Below are 25,100 nucleotides of genomic sequence, written 5' to 3'. Positions count from 1 at the left end.
AGGCGCAAGGATTTAAAACAGGTCCTGAGAAGATGAAACTGAGACCATCTGATTAGATCCCACCTTCTTCCTCCAATGTTGCTTACACATAGTTTATGCCCTTTATTAGGAATCCTTTTATACGGACTAAACTGCTTTTACAGTTTAGTAGGGAAACTTTCTCACTTTACTGTGTCCATAAGAAGTTGTACATGAATCCTTTAGCAAGCAGGACATTTAAAAGCAGGCAACCCCTCCCTCTACTCTAGACTAAAATTAAATTCCAGATGAGCTAAAGATTTAAAATCCATTTTTAAAATAGAGTCAGAGAAAATATTTTTATGAACTTTGGTGGGGGAGGCCTTTCTGATATTGACAAAGTCCAGAAACCCTACAGGAAGAGATTGACCGATGTGAGAACATGACTGTTGACAACCCATATGGTACCAAAAAACCCTCATGCACTGAAAGATAAATGGGAAAGGGGGGCGTGAGATATTTGTATCATATGACCAGTTACAATCCCTATATTCTGGAGGGTGGCTCAGTCGGTTAAGCAGCTGACTCTTGATTTGAGCTCAGGTCATGATCTGAGGATCCTGAGATCCAGCCCAGGGTCGCGCTCCTTACTGAGCATGGAGCCTGCTTAGGAGTCTCTCTCTCCCTCTCCCTCTGCCCAACCCTCTCACACACGTGCACTCTCTCTCAAAAAATAAAATAAAATCCCTATTTTCCAAAGAGCTCTCAAAAACTAATCCTTTCATAGGATGCCCTTTAACACAATCAGGGTGGGTGAAGATGGCATGATTGACCTTGGCCTCATGCTATAAACACTGAAGCTGGCCACTGTCTCCATGAAGGCTCAGTGTAGAATTCTGTCTGAGCTGATTTGCATGCAGATTTGCATAATACATACAGATACTGGACAGTAATGACTGGTTACTCTGTGCCAGACACCAGGTTGCTAGATAGAAATTTTTTTTTTTAAGATTTTTATTTATTTATTTGACAGAGAGAGATCACAAGCAGGCAGAGAGGCAGGTAGAGAGAGAGGAGGAAGCAGGCTCCCTGTCGAGCAGAGAGCCCGATGCGGGGCTCGATCTCAGGACCCTGAGATCATGACCTGAGCCGAAGGCAGCAGCTTAACCCACTGAGCCACCCAGGCGCCCCTAGATAGAAATTTTTTAAAAATAGAAACACTGCAGGGACGACAAATGAAAAGGTACCTTTCTTTTTTTTTTTTTTTAAAGGTTTTATTTATTTATTTGACAAGAGTTCACAAGCAGGCAGAGAGGCAGGCAGACAGAGAGGAGGAAGCAGGCTCCCCGCGGCCGGGAAAGCCCGATGCGGGACTCGATCCCAGGACCCTGAGATCATGACCTGAGCCGAAGGCAGCGGCTTAATCCACTGAGCCACCCAGGCGCCCCGAAAAGGTACCTTTCAAACAAAGAAATGTACCCATTGAACTTAAACTGTAAAAGAGGTTCAACAATAATGCTAGTTTTTTACAAAGACATGAAAATAAAAATTTTTTTAATCAGGGTAACATGAGTTAAGAGTTAATATCTAGTATATATGAAAGTATGGATAAAAGGAATTATCTTACAGACTTTAATAAAAAGTGTGCATTAATACTTCAGAGATACAGGGGCGCCTGGGTAGCTCAGTGGGTTAAGCCTCTGCCTTCGGCTCAGGTCATGATCTCAGGGTCCTGGGATCAAGCCCCACATGGGGCTCTCTGCTCAGTGAGGAACCTGCTTTCCCCCTCTCTCTCTGCCTGCCTCTCTGCCTACTTGTGATCTCTGTCTGTCAAATAAATAAATAAAATCTTAAAAAAAATACTTTGGAGATACAGACCTATATGTACCTGTATCTAATAGGTACAGATATAATCTACAGATATATAAAATTTAACCTAAGGAAATGTGCAGGCATGTGAACAAATTACCTAATTACCTATTAATAGAGGTGGGCTAAATGAATTCTAAAGCATCCATACTGGGAGATATTTATTAGACACAAAAAGTGGAAGATAATATGTATGCACTGGTAAGGAAAGTCATCCACAATCTAGTATTTCCTATTTTCCTAAAAAAAAAAAAACAAAACAAAACATTCTATATCACCTATAGAATGACTGGACAAACTGTTGATGTGGTTTGTTGTTTCAAACCACAAACCCCTTTAAACCCACAGTGGAGGGGTGCCTGGGTGGCTCTGTCAGTTAAGCATCCAACACTTGATTTTGTTTTCTTTTTTTTTTTCTTTAAGATTTTATTTATTTGACAGAGAGAGATCACAAGTAGGCATAGAGGCAGGCAGAGAGAGAGGGAGGAGGAAGCAGGCTCCCTGTTGAGCAGAGAGCCCTATGCGGAGCTTGATCCCAGGACCCTGAGATCATGACCTGAGCTGAAGGCAGAGGCTTAACCTACTGAGACGCCCAGGTGCCCCTGTTCTTAAAGCATCTTAACTGGGGCAAAAATAGATTCAACTTTGAAAAGGCAGGAAGTACACCAAACTTAGAAACAAATTCAAGTCTGAGCCAACGTTATTACAATCTAATTTTTTTTTTTTTAAAGATTTTATTTATTGACCGAGAGAGATCACAAGCAGGCAGAGAGGCAAGCAGAGAGAGAGACAGAGGAGGACAGGCACCCACAATCTAATTTTTGAATTTTGCTTAAATTGCTAAGGTTACCAAGAAACTTGGATTGATAAAAATGTGTACTTACTGTACCTTGAATGAGGTCATATTTACACACGTGTGTACATTTATCAAAACTCAACACTTGAAATCTACAGTTTATTATCCCATTATAACTCAAATTAACGTGCATAAATTCACTAGTGTGAGTCAAGGTTGAACCTAAAAAAATACCAGGAAAAGGGTCTTCAGACTGGAATCTTCAGTTTGTGCTGTTTTACATTGTTTTGTCTTTTGCAAACAGTCCTGGGAGTCCCCAAACCTTAAACCGAGAGCAAGTTGGGTCTCATGCTCAATCTATACAAGCTCCCACGTTCAAGGGCATTCACACAAGTTCTTTGAAACCATAGAGTTTTAGGCATCGCCTGATAGAAGTCAACTTTCTTCTGAATCTTGGATCTAATAAAGTTTTTCCAGCTCCTTTCCACTAGAATTCTCCCTGGAGCTCTCAATGTACAAGGGACATCGTAAAGCAGACTTCCCTTGGTCCTTGTTCTCTTTTGCAATCAGAAGTTCTGGGACACAGAGAAACACGGCTCTGGGTTTGGAGCTGAAGCAGTTCATAGGAAAAAACCATTCAACTTCCTCCTCAGCGTTCTGAGTGTAGGAGTCTGCATGCTGTTTAATAAACTGCTTGTGAGCACCTGGGTGGCTCAGTCGGTTAAGCGTCTGCCTTCGGCTGAGGTCATGATTCCAGAGTCCTGGAATTGAGCCCTGCATCGGACTCCCTGCTCAGCAGGAAGTCTGCTTCTCCCTCTGCTTGTGTATGCCCTCTCTCTCTCTCTCTCTCTCTGACAAATAAATAAAATCTTAGGGGCGCTTGGGTGGCTCAATCTTTGCACGTCTGCCTTTGGCTCAGGTCATGGTCCCAGGGTCTTGGGATCAAGCCCCACATCAGGCTCCCTGTTTGGAGAGAAGCCTGCTTCTCCCTCTCCCCCTCCCCCTAATTGTGTTCCCTCTCTCACTGTGTCTCTCTCTGTCAAATAAATAAAATCGTTATTTTTTGTATTTTTGTTTTTTAAACTGCTTGCTGCCTTTTTTCTTTAACTTAACCACATATCCTGAGCAATCCAATGCACAGCTGCTCCAGTTCCCAATGGCTGAATTCCCAGGTGAGCAATTCTTTTTTTTTTTTTTTTTTAAAGATTTTATTCATCTATTTGACAGAGAGAGATCACAAGCAGGCAGAGAGGCAGGCAGAGAGAGAGGAGGAAGCAGGCTCCCCGCCGAGCAGAGAGCCGATGCGGGGCTCGATCCCAGGACCCTGAGATCATGACCCGAGCCGAAGGCAGCGGCTTAACCCACTGAGCCACCCAGGCGCCCCCCCAGGTGAGCAATTCTGAACAATTAATTCACTTCTCTGGGCATCCGTTTCTACCTGTAAAGTGCACGGGTGAGACTGTCTCCAGGTGACCTGTGATGCCTTCACCTGGTCACCTGGGCATCCCAGTCCCCATGTCACCTCTGTCCCAAGCCTTCCCCACCCCCACCACCCGACCCTGGGCAATCTAGCTAGAGTTCAGGTTACGGATTCGGTTTTCAGACTCCTTTATGCTTTAGTAATGGAGCCAGAGGTAAGGGACTGTAGACCCGAAGCACACACAATTAGGTCTTTTTGTCCTGGCTAAGCCTGCTCCCTGGAGCCTATGGTGCTTTTGACAATACTTCCCATTGCTTCTGAAAGGTCCAACCGTCTCTGCGAGGAGAGAGGTGCCCCCAGGTTGTGCTCTATCCCCTCGCACACCCGCGCACACCAGGCAGGGAAAAGCACGCCCAGCAGGTGCAGACGCCATGTGGCAGCTGGGGCTTACCACACGCAGTGCAGGTAGGGAAAGTGGAAGGACGACAGCAGCTCACAGAAGGCTCGGTCACTGATCCAGCAGAAGAGCGCCAGGGTCCACCAAAGGCCCGAGAAGAGGCCCAGCTTAAAGACACGCACGTTGTCACACCTGCACAGGGATCCAGAAAGCGAGTCAGCCTCAGTCTGGCTGTCACCCACCTTGCTGGCCCCTTCCTTCTGGCTTCTACCACCCCCCTAACCCCAGCCCCTCGGCACTGGAGGTCCCACCTAACATCCTGTCACCCCCTCCCCAAGCTTCTGGATGTAGACTCCACACATCCATACACAGATGACTCCCAAAGCCGTGTTCTCACCCAGGCCTCCCCAGACTCGAGACTCACAGATGCAGCGACCACCTGGACATGCCCACCTATGTGTAACACAGACCTAAATCTAACATGTCCTTAACGAATTCCTGTTCTAGTACATACACTGCCCCTCACTGCTCTGTCATCAACCCTGGCCCCTGAGGGATCCTCATATGCCTCAGATAGCCCCGCCATGTGCCCCTGACCTTAGCACTGGCTGTTGCTGCTCCCAGAATGCTCTTACTCATGTATCCACATGCTTCACTGTACTCCCAGCCTCTGCTCAAATGCCCCTCGGTAAACCCTTTCCTGACCACTGTTAACAATCGCCCCACGGGCCTCCACCCATAAGTGACATTCTTGTACCCCCCCCCACCACTTCCCTCTTCTCTCCTCTGACTTCTCTGGAGGGATTCCAACCTTTCTAGCACCCTCGATGTTTACTTGTGGACAGTTGGTCTTCCCCAGGAACAGCACAGGACACACACAGGCCTCCCACTACTTGCTGAATAAAAAGAGTTCTCACGCACACCAGGACAAAATGTTTTTCAGATACCAATCCTAACAGCCCAAAGAAATTTCCGTTGCCATTTCCTTTCCTTGTTCCTGAATCGTTCATTAAGGGGAGTGACTTCCATTCCTAGGGGAGAAGGCCCGGAGGCAGCTGGTGGCCGAGGGTACTTCTCAGCCCTCCCTCAGCTCTCCGTCCCTCCATGGACCGCTCCGAGGTCAGTCAAGCTCTCTGTGACCCCAAGAAGGGGTCACAGCTAAGTGTTCAGATTTGTTGCACGAGTGTCAAAAGTCCAACTGGTTGGTTGGGACCTTTCCCGGCCACCTGAGGAAGCATTGTACAAGCAGCAAAACCAGGATGAGCAGTAGTTTCAAAGGCCTCAAAAACACAAACTGGAATACCATCTTGTCAGACAGCTAAATGTCTTCCCTTGAAAACTTTTTTGAAACGATAGAGGCCTAGGCTGGAGACACTAAATTCCTACTTAGTTTTGTTGAGCACGTCGCCCTCACAGACTCCTCTCTCTCTCAGCTCAGCTTTCTCTGCCTCCTCAGGTCTCCGCTTCCAGGGTGCCTTCTCAAATAGACTTTCTCAGACGGCCCCCACCCCCGTGACATTGTCTGCCCCGTGGACACCCATCATTTTCCTTCATAACACTCATCACAAGCCGACATCGTTTTCGTTGCTGTAATTATTTGTTGAAGGTCTAGTATCCAGTCAGACAGTGAGCTCAACAAGAGTAGGACCTCTACCTGCTTTTCACCAAGTATATGCACTGTCTGACCCAGAACATGCATGAAATAAATGCTTGCTGAATGAACAAATAAGGAAGTAAAGAAAAATGTTACTTGAATTCCAGTGACCTAAAGGAGCACATTTTTTTCCAGATTTTTTTTTTTTTTTAAAGTAACCACATTGACTGGGTACCCAATTCTCTGAATGCATGCTAGGCACTATGAAAGGCACAATGAAAAGGACTCTTGCCTTGCTATTTAAAAAAAATTTTTTTAATTTTATTTATTTATATTGTCAGGCAGACAGAGTGGCAGGCAGAGGCAGAGGGAGAAGCAGGCTCCCTGCTGAGCAAGGAGCCCGATGCGGGACTCAATCCCAGGACGCTGGGATCATGACCTGAGCCAAAGGCAGCCGCTTAACCAACTGAGCCACCCAGGCGTCCCTTGCCTTGCTATTTTAAAGATAAAATGAAAGAGGACATGATCTCAGGGTCCTGGGATCGAGGCCCGCATCGGGCTCTCTGCTCAGCAGGGAGCCTGCTTCCCTCTCTCTCTCTCTCTGCCTGCCTCTCCGTCTACTTGTGATCTCTCTCTGTCAAATAAATAAATAAAAAATCTTTAAAAAAAAAAAAAAAAAGAAAGAGGACAAAAACAAGTGTCAACAACTACAGACAATTTGGTACAAGAAGACCCATGTACACTCAATTCAATTAAACCTAGAAACTTTGGCTTAAGAACACTCCAGAACATGGGTCAGCATGCTGGAGAGGCAGTGTGTGTGTGTGACATTCTGCCTCTCTTGCCAGATGATGAGTCACTTGGGAGGAAAGCCTGCAGAGTCAGGGTCCCAGGGTTGCCTGGTACTGTCCCCTCCTCTGTTTTTAGAGGGACAGGTCCTGCTACCCGCTGCTGACCAGGCCAATCTGCACTTGGGTCTTGCCCAAACCTGGGCTCCTTTGGGTTTTATTCCCACTTCTCAGGGCTCCTATCAAAAGAGATTAAAGGAAAAAAGAAGAACAAAAGTGATATATACAGTAGACCCTATTCTAGAATAAAAAAAAATCTGGGCTATTATCTGTGGTTCTCCTTAACCCTTTGTTGTATTTGCAAAGTTGCCCTAACAGACTCACTCCTATAACCAGAAAAAAAAAAAAGGCACCTATATTAAAATATTCAGTGCAGCTGAGTCACTTGATAATAAGACAACACAAATTTCAGTAAATGTCCAGTCATAACCCCAAATAAAATGTCGTTGCCACATGGTCTGAAAGTTCAGAAAGGACACTGAAAATCAGGAAAGACTAGAAACAAGCTCTAGCAACAAGGCTAATGAGAAACAGAAAGCTCCCCAGCTCCTTCGGGCAGAGGGAGGCTGGACGGGAACTATTTAGCTACCGCACTACAGAGTATTGCTAATGTCAGCAGAGCAGGTCCTGGAAGGAAACGCAAAGAGCAGCAAGGGCATCCCCTGTCTGGGAATTTGACCAAAGCAGGCCAACAACCATCTTCTCTTTCCTTGCTGGGACTCAGGGGGAATTAGGACACAGCAGTGAACACAGGGGCCTCATTCCTGCCCATGGAGTCAACATCAAGAAAAGGGACAGGTATTAAACAACAACAACAAAACCCAGCACAAATAATTTTTTTTTAAAGACTTCACCCATTTATTTGGCAGAATGACACACAGTGAGAGAGAGAACACAAACAGAGGCAGAGGGAGAGGGAGAAGCAGGCTCCCCGCTGAGTAGGGAGCCTGACTCAGGGCTCGATCCCAGAACGCTGGGATCATGACCCAAGTGGAAGGCAGAGGCTTAATGACTGAGCCACCCAGGCTCCCCAGCACAAATAATTTTTTAATTACAATTGGGAGGGATGCCAGAAAGAAGTCTGAGGTGCTAGGGGCAAGGGAGCCAAACAGGTGAGTTAACAATGAGCCAGAAGTGAGCCAAGCAGGAGAGTCAGGAAGGGACAGCATGAACAAGGACCTGGGGGATAGGGAAGGTCAGAGAAGCAAGAGGACAGAATGAAAGGGGGAAATTCGTGAAGGACAGATCAGCCGGAGAGGGCCATGTTAGGATTTTGAACTTCATCCTAATTGCAAAATCAGCTAAAAAAAAAAAAAAGAGAGAGACTATTAGAGGCATGCAGGGGCCATGTTGAAGATATTGAACTTAATGTCAATTGCAATGTCAACTAATAGAAAAACGAAAGGATCCGATGGGATGTTCAGGGAAGGAAGAGGGAGTACACCTCTGCTTTGAGCAAATGGGTAAACGGTGCTCCCATTCACTGCAGCTGGAAATACTAGGAGAACCAGAACCAGAAAAGTCGGATTAGGAACCTACTTTAATTTGAGATGGCTATGAGGGGCGGACCCAGAGGTGGGGCAGGTGTCTAGACACGCCATGGTGAAGGTAGAAGGAAGGACAGAGGCACACACACACCTGGGAGTCATTGGCACATGTTTGATAATGAACGCTGCAGCTGTCGGTGAGATCTTCCAGGGCCAAGTGTAGAGAGAGGAAAGCCAAAGCAGAAGTCACCTTGAAGGACCCCCACGTGCAAACGTGTGTAGCGAACAAGGAGCTCATGTCAGAGACTGAAGAGAAGCGGCTGCAATGAGTGGAGTCCCCAGCGGGTGTGGCTTCCTGGCAGGCATGGGGAAGAGCACGTCAAGCATGAGGGGCGTGAACTGTGCAAAGAGCTAAGCGAAGAGCTCGTAAGATACAGGAGGGCTGAGGAACCGCCACTGGGCATACAACCCAGGGGGGCGTGGGTGCTGAAGTGAGGCAGGAGCTAGATGGCAGTGGGCTGGAGAAGAAAAGAGAGCTGAGGGATAAAGGCAATCTTTTTTTTTTTTTTTTTAAGATTTTATTTATTTATTTGACAGAAAGGGAGAGAGGGAACACAAGCGGGGGGAGTGGGAGAGGGGGTAGGAGGCTTCCCTCAGAGCAGGGAGCCCAATGTGGGGCTCGACCCCAGGACGCTGGGATCATGACCTGAGCCAAAGGCAGACGCTTAACGACTGGGTCACCCAGGCGCCCCTAAAGGCAACTTTTAAAGACGTTGGGCTGTGGCGCCTGGCTGGCTCAGTGGGTAGAGCATGTGACTCTTGATCTCAGGGTCTTGAGTTCAAGCCCCTTGTTGGGTGTAAAAATCACTGATAGATATAATACACACTTCTAAGACGCTGGGCTGTGACAGACAAAAGAGAAAGGGTGGTGGTTTAAGACAGACCTGGACTGGGCACAGGTGAGAGCTAGGGAAGACAGGAGACGCTCCAATGGGAAGGACTGTTTAAAAAGGGGTGAGGACCCAGGAGGCCATTTACAGGAATAAAGTATGTATAGGAGAATGGACGGAATGATCCAGAGGCTGACAGACCTGGCAGGAAGGAAGGGCACTTCCTAATGAGCTATAGTGATGGCTAGCTTTTCAGAGGCTAAGATTTTTAAGTATGAAACAGATGATTTTCTTTGTAATCATATACAAAGATTAGAGTATTAAAGGAAAATGTGGGTAGCTGGGTAGCTCAGTTGAAGCATCTTTGGCTCAAGTCATGATCCCAGGCTCCTGGGATCAAGTCCTACGTCAGGCTCCCTACTCAGAGGTGGGGAGCCTGCTTCTCCCTCTGTCCCTCCCCTTGCTCGTGTGCATGCGCATGCTCTCTCTCTCTCAGATAAATAAATCTTAATAAAGAAAATGTTTCTCTGCTTAAAAGCGACACTCATGAAGCAGAATTATTCAAAACCGTAATCTGCCCCTAACCATTGTCTTCCCTCATTTGTCCTTATTTAAGTACCCTGAATTAAAAATATTTTCTCTTTCCTTAAGCTGCTGGTGTAAAATTAACAAAATTTTAGGCCAAAACATAGCATCAAGAGTTAAAATGAACTAGATTGCAATGAATTCTCAAGAAAGAGAACGAAGTCCTCAACATTCTATCCAATTCGGGCCTAATATCAGCCAGCACCCCCAGATGATTACAAATCCATTTCAGATTTCTTTATTGGCAATTTGTGTGTTTCCAAAGAGCTTCAAAATCCTATTAGTGTTCTGAAACCAGTCTTTCCATTTTCCACTCCTTCAAGGCTACTGGGGAAAGCCAACAGACAAGACTGGACAGCACCCTTCCTCTGCCAGACACTATTTTAAATTCTTCAGTCACCTTTGACCCTGCCCGGTATGGCAAGCATTCAAAGCAGCCGCCAGAGGCAAAGCAGTGGGAAGAACCACATGTCTCCTCTCAAAACAGAGACTGAGAGAAAGCTGTTGCCACATCGCACAGAGCAACTCTCACACAAAGGAAGACAGATACAAGGAGAAAGTCATGAATTAAAATGCACTTCTCAAGATGGGCACAAAGAAAAAGCAGCATTTTCTGAGTACCACCATAAGGGCAGTGATTTGATAAATTTTGGGGTTAAAGGAGAGGTCATGTACACACAAGGCTAAATTGTTTCTGGATATCAACCTGAACTTGAGCATACAACTTCCCAAAGGAAAATCCTTACGCAAATAGCAAAGGCTTTACCTGACAGGCTGTAACTAAGACACTAAGTGTCAGAGAGACTAGCGCCATCCACGGTATTGTGCCTGGAGTCCTTGGTGCCTTATATATAGACATTTCTTTTTCCTTCTGTGTGTGAATGCAACAGCCTCATTAGGACTTTTCTCCCTGGTCATCTCCTCTGAACAAATCTATTCTTTGTACAGAATTAAGTCTTGCAGGCTCACCTAGGCACCCGCCACATCCTTGAGATGTTCCTGCTCAGCGAGCTAGTGCACTGCACCTACGAACCAGCTGCTTGCCTCTTTCTGGAGGTGCGATCATTAACATTTTGAGCTAAACCATCCAATGTGCTCCCAACCCGACAGTCAGGAACTAAGTGTATGTGAAGAGTTAAACGCCTCTTCCACACTTGAGGGCAATAAAAAAACAAATCCCAAAACCAAAGCCATAAGCAAACAAAAAACAGAAGCCAGGCGCCTGGGTGGTGCAGTCGGTTAAGCATCTGACTCTCAGTTTCAGCTCAGGTCATGATCTCTGGGTCATGAGATTGAGCCCCGCGTCGGGCTCTGAGCTCAGCAGGGAGTCTGCTTGGGATTCTCCCTCCCCCTCTTTCCTTGCCCCTGTTTGTGCGCTCTCTCTCTCGCAAATAAATAAATCTAAAACAAACCAAAAAATCCCAAAAAACAAAGAAGCTGTTGTGTTCCCAACCCAGGGACAGTCAGGGGTTAGGGGAGAAGAACAAAGGCACCCACCCTCCTTAGCTCTGCAACGAGCAGCACGGTACAAGGAACCCCGAGGGTCATCAGAGAGATGTTGTTGATGGCCGGTTTGACGAACGCCAGGCATGTTGTCACCGCAGAAAGGACGCAGACCACTGCCTTGAACCTGCCCCTGAATCAACGAAAGTAAACCAAACAGTTAGCCAAGGAGCTCTGGTGGGTCTGCTGAACGCTAGCCGAGCGCAGGACCCGCAGGCAGGAGAGCGAGCTGAGAAGTGAGTTGTGCACTGAGTGCCAGGAGTCTCAAACCCACTCCCACTCACGGGCTCAGGAATTCCACCTCTAGCAGTTCATCCTTCGGAAATAACCACAAATTTGACAGCCATTTAGCCAGGACAATGGTAAAATGAGAATCCATCTAAGTCCCCGAGGGTCAGACATGGATAACTGTTTTCTTAGTGTTCCTTGTTTTCTATATGTTTTTCAGAAGTTGTACAGCAGGTTCTAGCAAGTCTTTCTGTAAAGGGTGAGAGCGGGAACGGTTTGGGTTTGCAGGTCCTAGGACCTCCGCAGCTCCCAAGTCTGCCCTGTGGACTGGCGGGAAGGGAATGGGCGTGGCTGTGCGCCAATAAAACCTTTTTTTTTTTTTAAAGATTTTATTTATTTATTTGACAGACAGAGATCCCAAGTAGGTGGAGAGGCAGGCAGAGAGAGAGAGGAGGAAGCGGGCTTCCCGCTGAGCAGAGAGCCCGATGTGGGGCTCGATCCCAGGACCCTGAGATCATGACCTGAGCCAAAGGCAGAGGCTTTAACCCACTGAGCCACCCAGGTGCCCCTGTGCGCCAATAAAACTTGATTTGCAAAAGCAGGCAGTGGACCCTTCTGGCCCACAGGACCCAGCCTGCCAGTTTCATTTCCACAAGGTGAACCTGGAGGAGCTTTATAAGGAAAACAGGGACCATTTACAAACCACAACGTTCCCTAGTTTAAAAGAAAAACTGCACGCCTGGGTGGCTCAGTGCATTAAGCAGGCAACTCTTGATTCCTGCTCAGGTCATGATCTCTGGGTTGGGAGAATGAGCCCCTGAGCCCCCGGTGGGGCTCCATGCTCAGTAGGGGGTCTACTGGTTCTTCTCCCTCCTCCTCTGTTCCTCCCCCTCCTCCTCTGTCCTTCCCCTCACTCTTGGACATGTACGCATGTTGTGCATGCTCTCTCCTCCTCTCTCTCTCAAATAAATAAAATCTTACAAAAAAAGGAAGCAAGAAACACCATCCCCACACCCTTCAATGGATGTACTTTCAGTAGAAAGAGCCAGAAGTGGCGACGTGATCCTGAACATGCTCCTTCTCTCCTCCCTGGGACTCCATTTCCTTATCTATAAAATGAAAGGCTGGACTAGATGATCCCCAAGGTCTCATCCATGACTGAAATTTAGGAGCACATGATTTTCCTGAAGTTTCTTTATTCCTCATTAGCACAATTTACTTTGGCAATTTTACTTTGGCCGCAAGCCCTGGAACAGGTCACAGTGGGAAACTCATTTGAATGAAATTCCATTATAAAGAAATCAAAGCACACTGAAACCTCCAAAATACAAATTTATCTCTTAAAGAGGAAAACCATTTATCATCAAGGTGCAGGAAATCATTGATCAAGCTGCCAACTTTCTGACCAGAATGAACAAGAATTGTAGCCCTGAACTTCAACCAGAGAAAAAATACGAACGCAGGAAAGGGTCCAGGCAGCAAATCCTCAGGAGAATCGTGTTTTCCTCCTGGCCTTGGCTGGCATCCTAAGTTACTGGAGGAAAGGCTATCTGCTCCAGCCAGAGGATGACAGCCCGCAGCTCCCCTCCCACCCACAACCCCCCCACCCCGTCATTGCAAATGGCCCTTGCAGACCCACAATAACTCTTTCACTGGGTTTTTCAGGTTCCATAATCTGTACTGAGCTTTTCAGCCTTTTTAGACTGGATAAACAGGAAAAAAAAAAAAAAAAAGAACAAACAAAACAAAACCACTTGTAGGGCGCCTGGTGGCTAAGTGGGTTAAAGCCTCTGCCTTTGGCTCAGGTCATGATCTCAGGGTCCTAGGATTGAGCCCCACATCGGGCTCTCTGCTCCGCGAGAAGCCTGCTTCCCCCGCTCTCTCTCTCTGCCTGCCTCTCTGCCTACTTGTGATCTCTCTGTCAAATAAATAAATAAATAAATAAAAAGCTTGTAAGTTGCATTAATTCTTTAGATCAACTGTTCAAGAGTTAGTGAAGGCAACAGTGATGTAAGCACAGATTTTCCAGCTAACTGATGTGGGTTCGCTTGCTGCTTTCATCACTTAGTAGCTGTGGTACCTCTTGGCAAGTTCTGAAACCCTCCAAACCTTGTGTTTCCCATATGAAAATGAAGACCCGCTACCCCATGGTGTTTCTAGAAACATTAAAGCCCTTAACATAGTGCCTGGTACATGGCATGTGCTAATAAAATCCACTATTAACTGTTACCATTCCCAGTGTTTGAGAGTAAATGCTATTTTAAATAGTGTTTTGTGAATAATAGCTCCTCTCAGGGAAAACCTGACGGGGCTGGTGTAGCAATCCCCAAAGGCTCTGGAGGGTATTACCAAACAGTTCAAAGGCAGCAAGCTTGACCCAACTTGCTTTAAGGAGAAGAGAGCCAGACACCGCCCACGTCGGTCCAGAGGTTGCAGAGGAATGCGCTTCACAAAGGCGGCCACGCAGACAACACTGCAACCGGCAGAAGTCCACACAAGCCACAGAGACAGCCCACCTGACCCGAGTCACCTGAGGTCCTGGGGACAAGAGAGCTGGCCATACCCAGGAGCGTAGCGTTCTGACAGAATGCTGTCATGTCAGTGACACCTGGCAACCCCTGGTCTCTGGTTGGGCTCTCCACCTTCCAGCCCATTATGGGCTCAAAGTGGAACACCAGGTCAGGGTACCCCGATCACCCTGGCTTCCTCAATTTCCCCAAATCAAAACAGCCAACACCATCAACATAACGTAACAAAGCTGCTGCTGGTGCTTCCAGGAGCCACCCTTTAGAGCAGAGGTTTGCAACCCTGTCAGACCCTGTGCTCCTTTTCTACAGCAAATACCTGGTAATGCCCCCTTTACTCTTCCAAAGTGAAACGGATTTTACGGATGATAAAACCTCCATCATGGCAACCACCAAAACCTGTTCACAAACTTCCCAGATGTCCCTCAAGGAATGGAAATGTCCCTGGTTAAGATCCATGGCTTTACGGTGCCTTTAGGGTGGCTCAGTTGGTAGAGCAACTGCTCAGGTCATGATCCTAGAGTGCCAGGATAGAGTCCCACACTGGGCTCCCAGCTCAGCATGGAGTCTGCTTCTCCCTCTCACCTTCCCCTTCTCATTCTCTCTCTCTCTCTCTCTCTCTCAAATAAATAAATGAATAAAATCTTAAAAAAAAAAAAATTCCATGGCTTTAAACTAACTTTTAGGACTAAAATGTAATCTATGTAGAACAACCCCTGCCCATGACAGTCACAGGATTACAGCATCTGGTCCTGGCAGGTCCCTCCATGTCCTTTTCTAAGGAAGGAACTGATAAGGCCCAGAGAGTCCAAGGCCCAGGTCCCCAGTCATCCAGCCAGAGCCTCATGGCCAGACCCCAGCCTGGTAACTCGGGACTCAAAAACTGGATAGGGTTATAAAGTGAGGGCAAAATCATAAAAATCACAGCAGGATAAATCTATAAGAAATGGAAACAATTCGCCCATCGTAGTTCTTTGTTCCAGGGAGATTTTTTTTCCTCATCACAAAAATGTCTAAACATTACTAATAATCATCAACAGCTGAGTGTATGACGATTCTTAGGACATTCTAGGCAAGATAGAAGAATTTTTTTTTAACTGGCCAATTATCCCTATTTATATGATAAACTTTAATAATTGCCCTGCTGTTCTAGACATTTTTCAAAACACTTATCCATATTAGCCATTCCTAATAACCGTTAGCCCTTACTGAGTCCTTACTCTGGACAAGATACTATACACCTTCTGGGATCTCCCCCTAGATTTCCAGCTCCATAAGGTACTCTTAATATCTGCAGTTTACAGATAAGCACAATGAGGTACCAGCTTTAAAAAAAAGGTGGGGGGGGCGCCTGGGTGGCTCAGTGGGTTGAGCTTCTGCCTTCAGCTCAGGCCATGATCTCAGGGTCCTGGGATCGAGCCCCGCATCGGGCTCTCTGCTCAGCGGGGGGCCTGCCTCTCCGCCACCCCCACCCCCCATCTCTCTGCCTGCTTGTGATCTCTGTCAAACAAATAAATAAAATCTTTAAAAAATTTTTAAAATTTAAAAAAAAAACAAAAAACAAAAATCTATTACCCAAAGCCATGTCTGTCGGATACACTCAGCCATCAGGCTCTTCTGCCCCTTCTCCAGGAATCTCACATGGGAACTACTTTTAATGTGTTTTTAGAAATATTCCAGCAGGGGCGCCTGGGTGGCTCAGTGGGTTAAAGCCTCTGCCCTCGGCTCAGGTCATGATCCCAGGGTCCTGGGATGGAGCCCCACATCGGGCTCTCTGCTCAGGAGGGAGTCGGCTTCCCTTCCTCTCTCTCTGCCTGCTTCTCTACCTACTTGTGATCTCTGTCTGTCAAATAAATAAATAAAATCTTAAAAATAAATAAATAAATAAATAAATAAATAAATAAAATCTTAAAAAAAGATATTCCAGCAAAGTGTAGGTCACAAAAAGAGACATTAACTGGTAAACTTGGACAGCTAAGCCACATGATCCCTGGTCTACAGAAATCCTGATTTTGACATGAAGTCTTTGGTCTGGCTACCACTTGAATTCAGAGCTGCACTGGTCCCCCTGTCCTGGGCAGTGAGGCCCACAAAAAGGGGTTTGGTCGTCTTGCTCCCCCTGTCACTGGCAAGTTGAAGCTGAACCAATAGAGTTGAAATCCTTATGTATCATATGCTGCTTTCCCGTAACACACGCCTTTTCTTCATCTGCTTCTACAGTTCCCATTTTTTCCTTCAACGTGTGCGTATGTCAGAAATGCCAGGCAGGGGGCGCCTGGGTGACTCAGTGGGTTAAGCCTCTGCCTTCGGCTGAGGTCATGATCTCAGGGTTCTGGGATCAAGTCCCGCATCGGACTCTGCTCAGCGGGGAGCCTGCTTCCTCCTCTCTCTCTCTGCCTGCCTCTCTGCCTACTTGTGATCTCTGCCTGTCAAATAAATAAATAAAATCTTTAAAAAAAAAAAAAGAAAGAAAGAAATGCCAGGCAGAAATCTCCATGTGTTACTGGCAGTACTGGAAGTGAACTCTGAGCACCCACCATGTTTCTAGTGCTCCAGGGTGCCCAGCAAGAGCCTCTCATGAGAGGATTATTTAATTTGACAAATGAGGAACAGAAAGCAAAAGAGTCCAGACAAGTCACATCGTTTGTAAGCAGGGAAGCTAGGATTCAAAGCCAGGGAGTCACCAAAGCCAGGGACATTGACCTCTGTGGTGCTCAGGGCTCCAAAGGACTCTTCCCAAGCTGAAGACAGTGGGGTCACGTCTTCCCAGAGAAATGGTGCCAGCAATAGAAGGGTCCCAAGCAGTCACCTCTCTGTCCCATGGTTTGGTTTCATTATTAAAGTTGGTAAGCTTTGAAATTACATCCATTATCCCATTTTCTTTTCTCTGGCTCGTAACATTCCCTCACTCCTCCCTTCAAGAAATGAAAAAGACAGGGGCTACCTGGGTGGCTCAGTTGGTGGTTAAGCATCCTACTCTTGATCTCAGCTCAGGTCTAGAAATCAGGGTCCTGAGTTCAAGCCCTGTGTTGTGCTCCCTGCTGGGTGTGGAGCCTACTTTAAAAAGGTAAGAAGAAGAAGAAGAAGAAGAATGAAAAAGAAAAAAGTTCTGTACTACAAACACACTAAAAACAGTCACGTGGAATTTCAAGTGGCATCCCCAGAGTGCCACGAACAAAACCATTCTCCAGTCTGTGGCTTCCCACTCAGTTCCCAGGACTTGAAAGATCAGATCTAAGAGCACAGAGGTTCCTCAACTCTCTGCCTATCACCCATCAGGCTAAGGGCAGGGATGGAGGAGACTGGTGGCCACTTTCCAGCATGACAGGAAAAGCCAAGGTAAATGATGTTCCTCCACCAGAGCCTAAGAGCCCCTGCCTGTGATAGCCTCACGATGCTATTTGGCACTGCCTGCCTCCGCCCTAACCCTGCCCCCCTTCTCCACCTCACCAGGCTTCCTAAGCACCCCCACTCATTCTCCTGAAGCCAGACAAGAAAGCACAACAAGACAAGGAACTGTAGACCACCCAAGCCAACCTGCCACACACTGAGCCTCCTTCCTCCACTGAGGAGAAGGCCACAGCCAAGGGAGACCATGTTTCTTCTGAGACCACGAACGCCCTTCGTGTCCCCTCTTATCAACAGCTGGCTTGCTCACTCTAGTTTTTTGGATAAGTAATCTTGAGGATCCTTTATCTGCTCCATGATACTCAAAGAAAATACTATGTAATTCAAATCCTGCTCTGTACAATGAACACCATACAGCTACTTCACCTGAAGTATGTTTTCTCCCTACCTTGTTGAAAAGCACATTTTTAGTATTAAAAAGTAACATGTGCTTTTTGTTTAAAAAAAAAAACAAAAAAACTGCACAACAGTAGATTAAAGGCAAAAGTGGAAGATCTCTCCCCTACTCCCTCCCTAATTCCTAAGAATAGCCAATGTTAGTGGTTGTTTATCCTCCTCCTCTAGGCATTTCTTTTCTTTCTTTCTTTTTTTTTTTTTTTTGAAGATTTTATTTATTATTTATTTGACAGAGAGGGAACACAAGCTGGGGGAATAGGAGAGGGAGAAGCAGGCTTCCTACCAAGCAGGGAGCCCGAGACAGGACCTGATCCCAGGACCCTGGGATCCGGACCTGATCCCAGGACCCTGGGATCCTGACCTGAGCTGAAGGCAGACGCTTAACCGACTGAGCCACCCAGGTGCCCTATACTAGGCATTTCTGTGCACACACACAGTCATAAACTCAAAAAGAAATTAGCTAATTTGTTCTAAAATTATTATATATATCCCCCACACAGTTCTACCATGTGCTTTTTGTAGCCAGCATGTTTTATGGACACTTCCCGACCTCCATCCATAGAGAACAGCCTTTGGCTTTAATAGCTCCAAAATTCCTCTTCCTCTTCACAGCACCAGGAAAACTGTAGGGAGTTCTTTTTTTCTCCTAGTATAGCTCTTCCCCGGGTACACACAGCTTGCTTAACTGAATCTATGTTTAGACTATTTATCCATACACATATGGGTCCATATAAAACATAGTGTCCTACAAAAAAATATATGTGGGTCATATGTTCTAAAAGCATTTCTCATCTTTATGAGGTTGACTCTCTCTGGTTCCTTCAGATATTGACAAACCTCATACAGCTCCTCAGAAAGGCTTTCCCTCACCAAACTCCAAATGAGCACCCTATGTCACCTCTACCCCCTGTCCAGCTTCATTTTTTAACTGTACCACTTATCCTAACATTGCATTGTTTCTTTGTTCATTGATTTGTAGGCTTCCCAACTTCAGTATGAGCTCACCAAAGGTAGAGACTCCACTGTTCTATTTACTGCTATATCCCAGTGCCTAGAAAAAAATGCATATTAATTGTTTAAAAAAATATTTACTGGATAAATAACCATTTAAGCCTCACAACAGACACTGAAATGCATCCCTTCCTGAAATTCTGGATTTCCAGGTTGGAGGGGTGAGTGTGTGTGTGCGCGCGCGTGTGTGTGTGTGTTTAGATCTTAGCAGAAGTAAAACCAATACCATTTGACAACCACGGGATCTACAGCTACAAGAACCAATTCCTTAATGGAATTCTTCTAGAAACTTATCAAGTTAAAGAATTGGACTGGACTCAAGGAAATGTTCTAGCAGAAAATCAAAGGTCTTTGAACTACCACTCAGTAATTTCTCCCCCATTGAAAATCTTTCCACTTTTGATCATATCCTATGAGGGAGACATTTGACTTTTTATCCCTAATATCCCATCAATTCTTCACCAAGCATATTAAAATTCCCTCTTTCATCAGTTTACGGTCTGACAGAATAAAGAGTGGACAATAAACAAGTATCTGATAAGCTCATCGCAGGTGAGGCTCCGTTGCCTGCTGTTTTCCTGACACTGGGTACTGCACTCAGCAGTAAATACAAAACTGTAGCACAAGCTTACCTGTCATTCCGAAAGACCTTTGGTAGATACCTTCTGGGGAACCACATGGCCAGAGCACACATCAGAACCCAAAGGATTGCAAGTTCATCGAGCATCTGACCCAAGAAACTTAGGGTTGCATGGAAGTAGACGGATCCAATTCCTAGAATCAATGACAACCAGTAAAAAAAAGGTCACCACAGAAGAAGAGACTCACAAATTCAACACAGGCCAGCCATTCGACCAACCACTGTCACAATCGCCAGATCACACTCTCACTGAAAGAAGCAGCTGAAGGAAGAAACACACACCCCCTAGGCATGCAGACTTGAAGCCTAGAAAGAGGATTTCAAGCAGGGCCCCAAGGTCAGCACATCAGAACTTGAATAATGCCACAGTTAAACACACTGTCCTCCTCCGCGGAGGCTTCAGGGGAAGAGGCAGTCAATAAAAGTCAACATTCTCTCACTGTTAAGAATTCCCAATCCGCCTGTGGAAGGAAATGGAAATTATACAAACATTTCCCAGAACAATGAAAGATCAAACATAGAGAATTTTCTTTTTTTGTTTTGATCCATTAGACTAAAGTCTCATCAGAGTTCAATCTTTGTGTGTGTGTGATTTTCTTCCGAAGTCCTCAGAAAATGGCGCTGGCACAGCACCAACAGGGTTACAGAAGTAAGCCATGAAATGATCATTAGAGTCACCCCGGTGTGCCGCCCGTGTTCAAAAGCGTCCTCCTTCGGGCGTCAAAGCAAAATAAAAGTTCACGGAGACGTCAGGGTGACTCTGGTTTACAAAAACATAATGTTCAACTAGGACAGGAAGTGTGCAGAATTCCATTTCCTCCCTTTCGGCCCCTGCTCCAACACGAATCCACTTACCCACTACAACTAAGAGCGTCCATATTAGGTAGATGCCACTGTTGAAGCATGTTGCGTACTGGCGGAATAAGCACATGCAGATGGGCGGTAAAACGAAAAATAAGACGTTGCTGATCTGGGGGAGGGAGGGGGGATGTAAAATGAAAAGATGAATATTAAGTAAAAGGGCAAAGAAACAAAGCAGCGTGTTCCAGATATGACCCTTCTTCCAAACTGAGATGGATGTGGCCACACATCTTGTTCAAGCTGTTACAGCTTTTATGTATATATGTATGTATGTACGTATTTTTTATTTTTTAACTGCAGATACGGGGAAATTTAATCCTTCTTTAATGGCCATTTGGGGGCTTCTTCCTGTCTCTTCGCAGCATTTTTACAGCTACTCCCATGATCGAGCTACGAAGGCTGCCAAGCCCCCTGTCCAGATTCCAAGAATCTTCTTTTTCTGCACAAGACTACCTATAAAGCCTTTTGCTCTACTTGAACGTACGTTTTTAAAAGTAAGGCCTACACTAAGTAACGATAAAAACACTGCTGGGGAAGGGTAGGAGGATTCCACACAAAAAAAAAGACTAGAAAAAAACTTTCACAGGTAGGAGGCTGGGGCAGATGAAGTCCAGAAAATCAAGGGCCTGGGCTCTTTCCAAAGACCAGTCCAGTCCCCGCTGCTGAACAACACAGAGGCAGCCCCACGAGAACCGTGAGGGTGGGTCTCTGAGTTGAACTAAAGGAACCTGGGTAGAAAAGCTTTACCAGCCGTAGGAAAATGTGCATGTGCACAACTAGACCAAACACATCAGCAACACCAGACCCCTGAGGCAGACCAGTAAAGACTGGGACGGTCAGTGACCTAGGTAGGCAGGCCTCTTTCAACATCTGGGAGCAGGAAAGGTTATAAGGGACACCACTTTTTGAAAGGCAGGGAAGAGAGGAGGGAATTCAGTCAGTGGCAAGTGGAGAACCAGATCCTGTGTCGGGGTGGGATGGATGCAGGGTTGCTGCTGGGGGTTAAGACTGAAGCCTGAAATCCCCAGTGGGGCTACCCCATTGTGCAGAAAACGGTACTTTCCTTCTAGTTCATCTGCTCTGAGGGGGATCTTTTCCTCCTTCTCACCGGAAAGGCCCATAAGCTACTTGCAGCCCAGGGTGAGGGTTTGGACAAATGGTGTCAGATGTCCCAGCCAGGGTGCAGTCTCCAAGCTTAGAAACAGGGCCACTCTCAGTCACTAAGCAGCAAGTAAGGAGGAACTGGGCGGAGGGTCCGCATACATTGTCAGCAGTAAGCTGTTGTTTGACTATACCAGCCTTTGACTTTCCAAGGAGTCCTTTAAAGAACAAGAGTTCTTCAGGAGTAAAAATGAGAGTGTTTCAAGACCATCCCTTGTTTTACAAGGGGCAATGCATGAGTGTCCAGAAGGGCTCCGCAGGCTGGCCCATCACCCACAGAGCAGGGGCAGGCCCTAAGCTGTTTCCACAGCCCAGAGCTGATTTTCCCCTCCAAAGCCCCCCCCCCCTTCCCTCCAGCTACACTCTGACCTCCTTGGCTGAACTCTTCGCTGGTTCTCTAAAAATTCTGACTTATCCCTGCATTGTGCACCTGTGATACGATTTAAATGCAGCTCTCCTTTCCAGGAGCAGAGAAGGAATGAAAGGGGGAGAAGGAGAAAATGGAATTATTATACCAGAGATAACTCAAAACTGATCTTTCTCCTTTTAGACATAAACGTGTTCTCCTGTTCCGTTCTGTAATTTTGTTTCAAGTCTCCTTGCCATCCTGCTCCAGGGGGTTACCCGTTGCCCTCGGGTTCACAGTCTTCAAGTCCCTTTCCTTGCATTTATGTGAATGCATACATATCGCATATTAGAACATCATCACTCTACTACTCCTCTTCTTCAACAACAGGCCAACAACAGGCTATGCCAAACTTCTCCTCTTAGTTCAGAGAGATTGACCTCACTTGCTGTAAGTGCCACATGTGGGGGGGTTATCTAGTCCTTCCCCAGGGGAAGGAGCCCCAGAGACCACCCTCTCCTACAATGTCAGCGGTGGGGGTGGGGGCAGGACACATTTTGCTTTTTACCTCATCTTCATTGCCTCAAACCCTTGCAATCTCCCTTGCTCCAGCCAAGTACAGCATCCGCTAAGCGGTCCCCCTGCGCCGGCTTTGTCAACGCGTGTTCTTCACTTGTTTTTGCCTTTTCAAGTTTGTATGTAAATTCTGGGTAACATACGGGGCAATGCTGGCTTCTGTGTTAAACTCGTTTAAATGTATTTACACACTTTTCACAAAGATATGAAGTCATTCATTACACCTGCAGGAAAGTCATGGGACCTCAAACATTTTTTTAAATGCACGTATTAAGGAGTTCAACTTAGAAGCACCATTTGGACATCTCCCCAATGACACAGAAATCACCTTATTGCCTCTTCATAGCCCTTCTCCCAATGATGGCCCACCTCCACCATGCCTTTTAAAGCCCTCCGTCTATGAAAAGGGAAAGACCAAATCAGAGGGACACTCTCTCCCCGAGACAAAAAGAGGAAGGAACTCCGAAAGAAATACAGAAAAGCAAACAAGTCCTGGTTAAAACACACATTCAGCGGCTCCATTTCGTCTGAGAAATGAAACTTCCCCTCACAATTGTGTGGGTTACTGAAGTTGAATAGTTCAGCCAAGGGGTATTTTTTAAAGCCTGTTGTTGCTTTGGAGAACTAATTAGCTTAATGTCAGCAGAGCAGAGTGTTTTAATTAAAAGGAAACCGCAATTTTAAAATGTATTAATTATTTCCTTAGAAAGTTCCTCATTCCACGAATTCCTCCGTAACATCGCCCCAAAATAATCTCAAGAACAGGCAGCAATCTCCTCCCAACGCATGGGAGTGTGCGCTTTCCCAGGCGCACAGTAAATGCTGACAAAGCAACAGGCTGTGAGATTTTCTGAACAGAAGGTTCAGAAACAGTTAAGGGGTATTCCCCAACTGAGTAGAAGGTCTGGGCCTCTTAAATGCATGCAGATGTCTAATCCTCCATTCCATCGCTGCCCTCATGCCTCTGGGATGACCAGCTGTCCTGGCCTGCCTGGGACTGAGGAAGGTCCCCCAGGGCACGGGCAAGGCCTGGACAAACGAGGACATGTTGGCCACCCCACTCAGAAGACTTCTTGCAAAATTCCTCCACAGTACCCGAACCCCATGTGGAATACCAATAATACCTTTGCCAACCTGTGTACCTCTCTGGGTTTGGCCATAACCACCCAAAAGATTGTTTGCAGGTGTGATCTCTGTGACACACACACAGCAGCTGCCCAGTAAACAGACAGATCTAGCCATGAACAGAGATAGAATATATAGGTCATTCTGCCCTATGGGGACATGGGCCTTAGCATATCAGGAGAACTACCTTCCTTATCTTGATGGGTAGCAGAGCTCATTGGGAAAGGCAACAGATGATGGACTGGTTTTATGCAGATAATTTGCTTCGAGACTTTTTTCAGCAACAGTGGATTTCCTCCTGAGCCCCTGAGTCACTGCCCAGCAAGACAGTCCCCAAAAGCAAAGCCCTGTGGTTAAAAAGCAGACCCTACTTTTCTCTAAAGCAGTGCATTCTAGAGTCCTTCTCTTTGGTATGACTAGAGCCTGGAAACTTAAAACATAAAAAGGAACCCACGTCCATAAAACTTGTAGATGGAAGAAACAGTACAAAATGTGCAGAAGCAAATGGCTATGGAAGAACATGACACGTTCTTGGAAGGGAAATGTAGGATTGGCTGAAGCAAAGGATGATGACAAGTCTTGAGGCAACAGAGATTTGCAGGGCCCCAAAGCAAAAGGCTTTGTCCACCCAAACCCTGTCAGTGCGAGTATACTATAAATCAGGGTACTCTCTCTGGTGGGCCATTTAACAATGATTATCAGTCTCTGAGTAAACTCTCTCCTTGATCTAGCAATTCCCTCCAGAATTCCCTCCAGAGGATTCGTACTTGTATAAGTCCATCCAGAAGCGATATAAAGATATTCATTGCATCACTGCTCCAAAACCAAATCGAAAGCATAAAACAGAAACCGCCCTACATGTCCATCAATAAGAGATTGAGTGGTTAAATAAATCACGGTCAGTCCATTCAATGGAACACTGATTAGACACTGTAAAGAGGAAGGTAACTTTGAGCCAAATCTAGGACCATCTCTAAGATCTATTAAGTAAGACATCGAAAGGAGTCTGTGTAGTATGATCTCAACCGGGTTGAATGAAAACTTAGATACTGGGTGTACACATTTAACATATGTATTTTATATACTCACACAAATGCGTGTGTTTTGTACAATGCCTGAGAAAAGGTCTGAAAAGATAATACAAAAAAGCAGATTTTTCACTTTATAACTTGCATACTCTGATTTTTTTTTTTACCCTGATCGTGCTACTATTTGTGAAAATTAGTAAGTGCAAACCTCACTGAAGTTGCCTGGGGATGCTCCCTGGGGAGGCTGGAAGGAGAAGCCCACACCACTCAATGTGAATGACAGACCGGTGACCCAAGATTCCCCAAGGAACTTATTGCAGGTCCCAACAGGGAAAGATATACATTGTATCTCCCAAGAGAAATCCACTACCCCTGCCCCTCAGCCAATGAGAAACAATCACCCTGAACTCTGCTTTTCTCCAGCTCAAAACAACCCCTCCCGACTTCC

At 46.1% G+C, this 25,100-nt stretch overlaps 1 protein-coding gene and 1 long non-coding RNA gene across 3 annotated transcripts in view; both read right to left on the bottom strand.

The window, feature by feature from the left end:
* Nucleotides 1-25,100, bottom strand: part of ACER2 (alkaline ceramidase 2) — a 32,229-nt gene that overhangs the window by 4,579 nt on the left and 2,550 nt on the right. Inside the window, exons 2-5 of one of the 2 annotated variants that reach the window (XM_047700083.1) lie at nucleotides 20,411-20,525; nucleotides 19,548-19,689; nucleotides 11,342-11,480; nucleotides 4,495-4,631 (exon numbers count right to left, since the gene is read on the bottom strand). In XM_047700083.1, the coding sequence (XP_047556039.1) occupies nucleotides 4,495-4,631; nucleotides 11,342-11,480; nucleotides 19,548-19,689; nucleotides 20,411-20,525 (533 nt within the window). The remainder of the gene's footprint in view (nucleotides 1-4,494; nucleotides 4,632-11,341; nucleotides 11,481-19,547; nucleotides 19,690-20,410; nucleotides 20,526-25,100) is intronic. The other variant, XM_047700084.1, reaches the window with a different exon arrangement.
* LOC125083469 (uncharacterized) lies at nucleotides 1,167-1,732 on the bottom strand. Its single transcript, XR_007122281.1, has 2 exons — nucleotides 1,417-1,732; nucleotides 1,167-1,205 (listed from the first exon to the last, which is right to left on the bottom strand). It is a non-coding gene; the product is annotated as an uncharacterized LOC125083469 (long non-coding RNA).

Source organism: Lutra lutra, chromosome 13 (genome assembly GCF_902655055.1).
Source record: "Lutra lutra chromosome 13, mLutLut1.2, whole genome shotgun sequence".
Classification (NCBI taxonomy): Eukaryota; Metazoa; Chordata; class Mammalia; order Carnivora; family Mustelidae; genus Lutra; species Lutra lutra.
The sequence above is the reverse complement of the archived record's forward strand: the minus strand, read 5'-3'. Positions and strand labels throughout refer to the sequence as shown.